Genomic DNA, 10,971 nt, shown 5'->3' with positions numbered 1-10,971 from the left:
AGTACATTGTGCAACAAGGGGGGGGGGGGGTAAGTGAAATATTAGAAACATCTCGTGCGATGTAATGCGAACGATTGTATTATACCAGTAGTATCAAAATCATAACAGATTTCAAAATCGTAATATTGCTCAAAGTTGTGCTGCTAAAAAACTGCTTGTCACTCCTGCAATATTAAGTACTAAGAATAGATTGTGAAGGTGCCAACTAATGGGACGCCTGGGATATTTCCCTTAGTGGAGGGCATAGGTTGTGCTGTCAATGAAAAAACGATGTTTGAATTTAGAAAAAAAGTATAATTTATTATCAATAATTAATTGGGATCCGCTCAATCCAGTTGCGGCTGCGACGCGTCGCAGCACTGATCTGTAAATTGAAAAACAATATTTTGAGTAATCATTTTACATTTTAGCATAATACACACAAGATGGTTTCAAAGATATTATTAGGATTTGAAAACATTTTATTTTTGTTTCATCTGTAATTTTTAATTTGACTCAGTCTTGCCCACCCGCAGTACCGTCTTTACCATAAGGGCACACGGGACCCGTGCCCAGGGCCCCCATCCTCAGGGGGCCCCGAAGGACAGACAGTAACAGTATATTTGATTAATGATTACCCATAATATGTATATAAAAGATCATAGTAGAAAAATGTTAGTTTAATTTGATTTCTTTACTTTTCAAAAGAGCCCCAAATTCTTATGTGCCCAAGGGCCCCAGCATAGTTTAAGACGGCCCTGCCCACCCGTCAGAAAAGACGAACTTAAAAGGGGGCGTTAGATATAATAGACATAACAAAAAATACTTCTTTGCAGTATTTATATCCTTTTATCTACTTAGGGCCACTTGCACCATTCACTAACCCGGGGTTAACCGATTAAACCTGGAGTTACCATGGTTACCAGTACAATTTGACACTGGGTTAACGCTTTAACCGCTTAATCCCGGGTTAGTGGGATGGTGCAAGTGGCACTTAGAGAGAAAACTTATTAACAAAACATATTAACTCTGCCATAGCAGCCATCAATGATGACCTGAACTTCATAGCCGATTGGTCAAATCGCTTCGGCATATATGTAAATCCATCTAAGTGTCAGGCCATCATTGTGGGAAGCCAGCGTCAACTCCTGAATTTGGACACCGCCTCTGTATCACCAATAATGTTTGATGGTTCGTCAATACCTGTCTCGAGCCAGGTTAAGGATCTCGGTATTATAATCGACAGGCATCTATCTTGGGACGGGCAACTTTCGGAGGTTAGTCGAAAGGTCACTGGTACTTTACGCTCTCTATATCCCTTAAAAAACTTTCTCCCAATATCCACCAAAAAATTACTTGTGCAGTCACTAATACTACCGCTCATCGATTACGCTGATGTGTGCACAACAAACATTTCACAGAGTTCACTTAACAGGCTCGATCGCTTGCTCAATAACGGCATTCGTTTTATTTTCGGTCTACGCAAGTACGACCACATATCTCATTACCGTCGCCAGCTTAACTGGCTCCCTATTCGGCAGCGTAGGACTTTCAGAATTCTTTGTTTGCTTTTTTCAATACTGTTCGAGCCATCTGCTCCCAGTTATCTTAAATGTAGATTCAGTTTTGTAACCCCTCGCCCGGGTTGTGAACTTCGTTCCTCCCGCTCTCTTAAACTTTCGGTATTTCCTCACCATAGTGGTTTTCTCTCTTCTTCCTTCACCGTACAAGCAATCCGCCTCTGGAATTCGCTCCCTCTGACGATCAGACAGGCTCCAAGCAAGTTAACTTTCAAACGTTTGCTTTATAACCACCTGCTAAGGCAGGCACAGTAGGAATTAGTAGGTAGGTAACCCTTAGCGCACGTGCAATTATATGTATTTGTATATATCCTTGTTTATATGTATGTATATATGTATGTATATATATATATATATATATATATATGTATGTATTTAGTGTACTCGTAGTCATAAGGTATAACACAATTATATATAGTAGGTATTTATTTAGAATGTTGATATTTTACTTCGCTCAAAAGTTACGTTTTTTTTGTTTATTTCTCACTGCACCCACATGGACTCTTTTCTGTTTCGCCCTATGGTTGACTGGTAGAGAATGCCTATAACGGCATTAAGTCCGCCTGTTGTACTTTTTGTATGTGCAATAAAGTTTAAAAATAAAAAAATAAATAAAATAAAACTCAAAAACGGCTCATGCTGAAACTATAAGGGTGTCTAAATACTTGCCGTCGAGAAATAAAGCTACATCACGTCTAATCGTATTGGTCTTGTTTTTGCCAGGCTGACCTGTAACAGACAAATAAAGGCTTGTTTAGAAGTAGGTACAAATAATAATAAGTATAATGACTGAAATGATTTTTACTTTTATTTACTTGAATAAGAATTGTATCGGCAATTATATATAGGCAGCATACAGTCATGTAATGTAGAGGACTGCACAGAACATGCAATACTGACATATTATGCAATGCAATATGATTGAGGAACAAAGGGGTATGCAATCGAATGGGGGGGGGGGGGGGGTCGTGACCACAATTACTCTGACGGATCACAAGAGTATACGACTGGCAAGAACATACTGATGTTGAATAACACTTGATGCATCCATTATTTTGACGGCTGAAGGACGTTGATGCAAACTTATTTACTTAATAACTTGTTAAATATTTAAAAGTTAACCTCGAAGGCTGGTCGGCCATTGAACGGGAGATTGAGGACATTCCAGAGATCGAGGATATTCCAGTGATTCCGTTACGCTGGTCTTGGTCATCTATGTAGTTTCTGTAAAAAGGGTAACGTGTACAATATTTATTTTCGAACCACAAGTTAATAAATAAATTAACCGGTTTTACTTGATTATATATTATTCTTAATATCGCTTTATGCAAATAAGGTGAATTAAATGATTGATTCAATAAGGTCATTTTTATAGCAGAAAAGTCACATCTGGTGCCTTAATATAAGTTTAAAGTTTACCTTATGATATGCCATGATTTCCAGCATGAAAATAGACCAGGGGGCCGATCTTTGAATTTCGACCGCTCGATTTCGTCACTCGAAAATCGGTGGAAAACAGCCAAATGCTACTGTTTGAAATACGAGCGATAGAAATTTGGAAATTAGCATTTCGCCGTTTTCCACCGATTTTCGAGTGATGAAATCGAACGATCGAAATTAAAAAATCGGCCCCCTGTTTAAAAATTATTTTCCCCTACATCATTAAGTAGAAAGAAATATATGTACCTCATAGTTTTATCAGTCATAGACAGACCATAGCGTTGTTGGTTATCCATCATGGATCTGTAAAGAGAACACAATTGTTTAAGAAATTATACCTATATTTTCAAATAATTAGCTCTAGCGAAGCCTAGAGGTACAGTAAATATAATATTTATATCGTAACTTCGCGAGTGAAATTTTCGTCAAATCTTGACTTTGCTAACTAACCTCAAAAGCTGATCAGTCACGGATTTGTCTACACCAGAGCTTACAGCAGAGTCCATATCGGAACCACTTCTCCATCCACTCGTCCATTTATTATTATCTAAAGCGGACCTGTTAAAAAAAAGAAAATAATTGATATCGAACATACGTAATATGTATGTTAATAAACCAAAGACATGAAATGCAGTTCGGACACTGTACTCAAAGACTTCAACTAGATAATAATATACCTACATAGATATTTTGAATACAACATCTAGGTAAAATTTAGTACCTAACTAGTAGTACCTAACTCTCACAGACACTTGCTGCGCTCACCAATTCAACGCACTAGAATAGAAAGACAATAAATAGAATATCTGCAGACTCTAGCGCTTTAATAAAGTTGTTCATATCATTAACGCTCAAGTCTAATAAGCCGTTGATAATACTTTGTCCCTTTCTATCATTTTGACAATTGTGTTTGTTGGAAAGGGACTATAAAGGGGATAGTATGTATAATAAAATGGAATTTACCTTAACACCTGATCAGTAACGGTACGGGCCGCAGCAGAAGTCATACCGGTACGCTGTAGCTGATCTCCCATTGAGGCTCTGTTAATCGAAAAAGTTAATTAATTGAAATACTGATTTATAATATTTACTGTGTGACATCTGCAAACGTAGATAATAATATAAAATAGAGAAAAATATAAAGCAAATATTATGTCAACAGTTTGTTGTTTATCAGTACCTACAATACCTACATAATAATAAAATACGACAAAAAGATACGAACTATTTTCATCGAGACTCATCACTGGCCACTTTATGTAATAATTCCATCTATAATGTGTCTATGAAATTTTACAGCTCGCTGTCGTTACCTCTATTATTTGAATAATTAAGGCAGTGGGAATATATTTCCCACCTGATTTTGGACTTTATTTCAAAGTAATTTTGCATATTCCTGACACCCTTATGCCTTATAAAGAGTTAAATAAAAGTCCCATTTTCAATATTTCCTTGCGGATTTTGTTTTGAGTGATAAAAACTACGTAAACTACCCAATGATTGGGACTGAAAATAACTAACAGTCATTGGTATATTTGTGGAAAACCACTGCCTTCAATAGATGAAAAATAAGGTAAGGTTATGGGGATAAGTTCGCCTTTGTACACATTTACTGTGTTCTCTCTGTGTTATGTACTTGTTTTGTGCAATAAAGTGTATACTACTATTACTCATTGAATAAGTAACGTCTTGAGAACTGATTGAAAGCTTACCTTAAGACCTGGTCAGCGACAGAACGGGATGAAACGGAAGGCATGCCAATGCGCTGTTGCTGGTCATCCATGCTGGCCGTCCTGTGAACCAACATTGTGATATTTGTGATTAATATTTAACAAACCATTAATTATTGAATTGGTTAATGTAGGCACAAGGTTATAGTGTAGGTTTATAGGGGAGCTCAACTAACAAAAAAGCGTGCGTCATGTGTTAAGAAATAAAAAAATAACCTCAAAACCTGATCAGCAACAGAACGGGCTGAAGAGGAAGGCATGCCAGAACGCTGGAGGTGGTCTTCCACAGAGGACCTGCAATACGGAACAATCAATGAATCACCAAAAAAAAAACACCATTTCCTTTCATGAAAAACTTACACCGATCTACAGAACCTACTAACTAATGTATACCTACTATTTTGAAAACCAATAAATTGCATTATATTGCATGCAATATACCTAATTTACAAAACACTTAAATTGATCGTCTTAGAGCCAGCCTAACAGACATAGAATGGCTGTTTGCCCAAACAGTCTGAAACTGTAAAATAACGTGTATTTTATTTTATGGGAAGTTTCATATTTATTTAATAGATATAATGTTAATCAATCCGTCAGTGGTGGGGGATGCAACCTAGGTACTCTTAATTTGCAATTTCTTCATTGACTCCATAATTTGTAAATTATTTTATTTGTAAGTCTAATAAAAAGATATATTAACCTCAAAACCTGGTCAGCAACAGAGCGGGCTGCAGAGGAAGATAAGCCAGTACGCTGCATTTGGTCTTCAATGGACGCAGCTCTGTAAACAAAACTAAATGTGTATACATATACTGTTGGAGAGGAGTTTGCTGACATCGTCTATATTCCATGTACCTACAATTCTCGGTAAATAAAAAGTAAATATTCTGCAACGTACCTTACGTACCGATACTATTATTTAATATACTTAGATTTAATCCGGTATTGATTTTAAAACTCTTTTGACGATGAAGATGTTCCCTTGCCCTTATAACAAGTATATAATATTGGAGTTGTGAAACAAAAGCAAATAACCTTAGGACCTGATCGGCGACAGAGCGAGCTATTTGTGAAGGCATGCCAGAATGCTGCAGGTGATCTTCCACGGAGGCCCTGTGAAACGAAAACGGGTTGAAGGCTCAAACAATACTAAACAAACTCTGTCACTCTCTCTACTCGTATTTGACTTATATCACTCTTTATTGTCAGATACCTTGTTACTTAAGAGTAGGTAGTTAATAGGCACAGCTGTCATCCTACAGAAAGCTATAAACTTATCACATAAGCAAATTTTAGTGACAGACGTTTTGGTGCAACCGACTATCTAGCAATAACAACTTGTTAGATAACAGTCGATAGATCGCGATCATCTTAGACCCGCTGGGCTAACAGAATGTCATTACCTAAACACTGATGTCTCGTAAATATTAAAAAAAAGCTTACTTCAAAACCTGATCAACCATGGAACGGGTCGCAGCAGAACTGACGCCGGAACGCTGTAGGTCGTCTGCTGAGGCCCTAAAACAAAAAAAGTTGGATCTCAGAACCGTCCTGACTATGTTTAAAAGAGTCCTGCAAAAAAAGTATGTAGCTGTAATAACCCTTTAGATAAGTATGTATTATGGTCGAATGGCTGGGATGACAAAACGTTAGGTTAGGTAAGACGTTAGGTATGGCGAAACGTTTAAAAAGGAAAGGACGTTAACCTCATAACCTGATCGGCCATGGCACGGGCTGCAGCAGAAGAGACACCGGAACGTTGTTCCAGCATCCTGAAAACCGAAAACAGATTACATTTTAAAATCGAATGTAGAGACTTAAAACAGTGTTCTATGAAAGTATGAACCAGAAAAACATAATTCTAAACTCTGTAATTATATTTCAGAAATATTTTGGTAATGCAAGGCACGATGAACAAATGAATAAAATACTGGAAATGGCTCATGATTTTTAATAGCCACTGGGTACCTAGATCAAGTGGTAAAATAGAAAGTGGTTAATAGGGAGTATTACTGCAATGTTCTGCCGCCAGAGAGCAGCACTAATTTGTTTAGTAAACCATAGAGTAACTTATACATACTAGGCTTTAAACAGTTTTTTGACAAGTTTTCACTATGGCATTGATGCATCAAGGCGGCGGTTACCGCGAAACGCGTAAATCTAAATTTCTTTATCTGCCTCTCTATCGATCGAATAAGCAAGAGTGATAAAGAGGCAGAAACCGAACTTTCCATTGTCGTGTTTCACAGTAGGCCATGGGATTGACCTAGTGACGCTTGATGTGTCAATGTCAATGAGGTCTGTTTACCTATATGTGCTAGTGGTGTCACCTAAGCAGAGCTTTGCCTAATATTCCCTAAGGGGCAGTAGGTAATAACGTCTAAGTTAAAACTAACTTCATCTGCATAGCCTTGTCCTGGGAAGAACGACCGTAAGGGCTGTCAAGTCGCATTTGATCCTCCATTTGTGAGCTGTGAACGAACGGAATGCTTTTAACTTCAGATTCACCAAGAATTTTCAAACAAGAACCAATTTTTATTTAAACTTCTTTAAACAATTAGGGGGTCATTTGCGCGAGAGAGGCTGCGATCCTCGCTCTGGGTCGTATCTGGTTCAGCAGGTTTCCATTGCAGTTCAGCGGGGGAACTCAGCGGGAATAATGGGGACTTTTGAGCCAGGTACGATTCAGGGTGGTTTATTTTAGATTTTCTCTAAGTTAATTTATTGAAATAAAATTATATTATATTTTTAAACTTACCTTAACATATCGCGCATCATTTTTTGCGCTATGTCGCCACGCTGGTAAAGAACATAATTGATTATTAGTTAAGTTTTTTTTATTGGTCAAGTTGCTTGGATATTTTAGCCCTTAATTAGATGTAGCACGCAGAAAAGGATTAATACTAAGCGAGTTTAAACTTCCTTGGAAAGCTTGATCCTCCCTTGTCGTAATTATTCCAGTTCCAAAAAGGGTCGAGTGTTATATCCAGTATAGTCCAGAATGTACTTTGTACCTACGTTGGCAAATTAAGAGTTAAGTAGGTTTTAGAACCAGTATGTGACAGAACAACGGATAATTAGAAAAATCTCAGTTCACATAAATATTTTCAGTTTTTACTCACTTGTGCGCTGGCACTCAAGAGCACCATAGCGGCGATTATGAAGACAGCTTGGCGGATCATTGTCACCTGGTCAAGCAAAATAAACGTGTCAAATCAGGAGTAGGTTCGTTACTCAATCTCGATAAAGAAATAATTAGTAACAAAATAATTTTAGGATTATTGAATGTAGTAGTTTTTAGGGTATTTAATTATTTTATTTTTTGGACTGATTTAAATTATGGATGTATTTATTGATGTTATGATAAACATACCTTCCTGTAGGAAAAAAATTAAGATATGAAATTGTAACACTTTTTTTTTAAATTCCAAACCATCAAACCATTTAGCTTTAAATTTTACTAAAATCATGTACCTAAACACAATCACTGGAAAACATGCTCATCTCTTCTCTAGTAGGGCAAAAATACATACAAGCTTTATACCGACAAATTAAAATCGGCATTTACTGAGCACCCCCTGTGTAAGTATACACAGGTCTGTGTGTGTAACCTACCCACGTACGTGTATGTACAGTTAACGCTTATTACACACTAATTAATATGTTCTTAGCATTTTCTTAAATTTTACACACAAACTTTTATCGCGGACTTTATTTTTTTGAATAAAGGATGACTCACGTTAGACCGGGCCGTGTCCGGGCCGGAGCTTCCGGCGCTTACTTACATGACAGGCAATCACGTGATGCTTTCCATAGAAACGATACGCCTGAAGCTTCGGCCCGGACACAGCCCGGTCTAACGTGAGTCACCCTTAACAATTTATTTTCTAGACCTAGAATACAGCAAATATCTATCATCCATACTGTTAAATTTAAACGAACAGTCATTTTTAAACAAAACTCTTTAAATAAACATTTGATTATTAAATAAGTAATAAAAATTTAGGTTCGAATAATTAACAAACACGTAAACTTAAATGGCAAGTTTAGCAGATTGAAATGTAAATCCTTGTGTAGATCACATCTGACTTTATTACAGATCAAATAATTATAATAAATAAATGTAACAAACACACCTGAATTTGCTGCGAAGTACTCGTATGTGTAAGGATGTGAGTACTGGAGGAATGTACCTTTGAAGTTTTTACATCCGTTTATATACCCATACACTGCACGGTGGATGCGATAATGTTTTGACACATTAATTGCTTTTTATTTGCACTAAAGAAAATTGATTATTATCGAGCCGTATCGAAAACTGACAGAGTGACAGATCAGAGTTGAATACTGAAATTTCATATGGTTACGTAGCTATGTATTAAATTAAACGAACGAAATTGTCCTAAAGATTAGTGTAAATACCGACCTAAGCATAAGCATTTCTTTTTTTAAGATAGGGTTCTATGCCACTTATCATAAGTCTAAACATGGCTCTAATTTCATTATAAAGAGGGTTCGGTTAATCATTCCCACGGGTGCTCATTCCGATATACAGAGTTTAAAATTTTTTTATATTAAATTTAGCTTGAATACCGCACACCTTACCGCTTGGTAACTAGCGCTATCCCTAGCCGCATAATAGTAATACTTAAACAATTTGTACAAAAGTAGAATCAGCACATAGGTAAGTATGTAAGCAGCTTAAGCCCTAGTACTTCTACTCCGCACCTACTGGAAAATGAGGAAGAAGCAAAATGATAATATTTGGTGCAGACATTAATTTTTATGAGGAATTTTGTTTAAGGTACGAATCAGGATTCGAGTACGATCCTCATATTGAAAATTTCACGCCAAAATAAATCGACTATCGCCTGCTAGAAGGTTTTCCCCTAAATATATACCTACATATTAAAGGACCTATAGAATAATATTCCAATAAATCTCTAACACATCACAGCAACAGGAAAAATAATCGGTAACCTACATTGGTTATTATCATCAACATAAGGATATTTATTTATTACAATTATTACTTTATCGAAGTTATAGAACCTAAATAAAAAATACATAATAACTATTTAACGGCTGTAATTTTGATCTAAAGTACCTATTATTGCGATTAATCAATTTTAAACAGATTCAAATAGTTTAATATCGTATAAGTCTATTGTGATGCGTTGCGAATTAATTTGGCGTAATTTAAATTAACCTTGAAATCCTAACCTTACTCAATCGCCAACGGAAGAAATTATTTCACTTGCTTTATGACTTATGACAAATAGTTTGCTAACTGTCGGAAGAAAGTTTGTTGTGATGTTGATATATTGAAAGATTAATGACATGGCGGTTACGTCATCAGAAAACAATCTAGATGTTAAAGATGTCAAACAAAAAAAAAGCTATCTAGAGGTTAAAGAGATTTTAATGAGATATAATTACAGATGTGCATTATTATTTTCCATCGCATTTTCAAGGAAACGTACCAACGTGTCTTGCTATTTCAGTCAGTCTCGGTACAAAAAGTACAGAGGTTGACTGACGTAACATGACAAATACGAACGTTTCCAAGATAAATACGATGGGTAACAATTATTCACAACATCTGTAGATTATTTTATGATTATGTAGGTACCTACCTATTTCATAAACACTGCGAGTAAAATCTCACGAGTTAATGTGGTGCCCGGTTGTCTTGAATTGGATGTTATAAATTGATAATTTCAAGCAAACATAATATTTAATAGGTACCTAGTACTTACATTGCTAGCTTTGATTAGGTTTGTTAGAGTTGTTGATATTTTTAGGGTTCGGTAGTCAACTAGGAATATGCGGAAGATAATTTCGCGCTATTCTGCAATGTAAAGAAAGTTTTAATAAATAATAAATCAATAAATATTATAGGACATTTTTACACAAATTGACTAAGCCCCACGGTAAGCTCAAGAAGGCTTGTGTTGTGGGTACTCAGACAACGATATATATAATATATAAATACTTAAATACATAGAAAACAATCATGACTCAGGAACAAATATCTGTATCATCATACAAATAAATGCCCTTACCAGGATTCGAACCCGAGACCATCGGCTTCATAGGCAGGGTCACTACCCACTAGGCCAGACCGGTCGTCAAAAGTTTTGATGACGAAATTGGACGATGAGCATGAGATAATTAATATTTCGTAACATGATCAATCATTCTTTCTTTATTTGATATTCTTTTTCTCTCATATAATA

The 10,971-nt window shown here is 36.2% G+C and overlaps 1 protein-coding gene across 3 annotated transcripts; it reads right to left on the bottom strand.

The window, feature by feature from the left end:
* Positions 1–273: 273 nt before the first annotated feature.
* Positions 274–9,005, bottom strand: LOC134796045 (uncharacterized). 3 transcript variants are annotated; one of them, XM_063767971.1, is made up of 16 exons: positions 8,869–9,004; positions 7,855–7,920; positions 7,491–7,531; positions 7,129–7,203; positions 6,439–6,504; positions 6,176–6,250; positions 5,768–5,845; positions 5,433–5,513; positions 4,946–5,023; positions 4,712–4,792; positions 3,963–4,040; positions 3,450–3,557; positions 3,246–3,302; positions 2,682–2,783; positions 2,229–2,288; positions 274–364 (listed from the first exon to the last, which is right to left on the bottom strand). In XM_063767971.1, exons 2-15 carry the CDS (start codon positions 7,912–7,914, stop codon positions 2,255–2,257), a joined length of 1,014 nt encoding a protein of 337 aa, XP_063624041.1. In that variant the 5' UTR covers positions 7,915–7,920; positions 8,869–9,004; the 3' UTR covers positions 274–364; positions 2,229–2,254. The 3 variants fall into 3 exon arrangements, with proteins under 3 accessions (XP_063624041.1, XP_063624042.1, XP_063624043.1); XM_063767972.1 differs by having other exon boundaries at positions 8,865–8,886; XM_063767973.1 differs by lacking the exon at positions 3,246–3,302 and having other exon boundaries at positions 8,869–9,005.
* Between the last annotated feature and the right edge of the window lie 1,966 nt (positions 9,006–10,971).

This window comes from Cydia splendana, chromosome 13 (assembly GCF_910591565.1).
Source record: "Cydia splendana chromosome 13, ilCydSple1.2, whole genome shotgun sequence".
Classification (NCBI taxonomy): domain Eukaryota; kingdom Metazoa; phylum Arthropoda; class Insecta; order Lepidoptera; family Tortricidae; genus Cydia; species Cydia splendana.
Note: the sequence above shows the minus strand (reverse complement) of the source record. Positions and strands in the feature narration are given on the sequence as shown.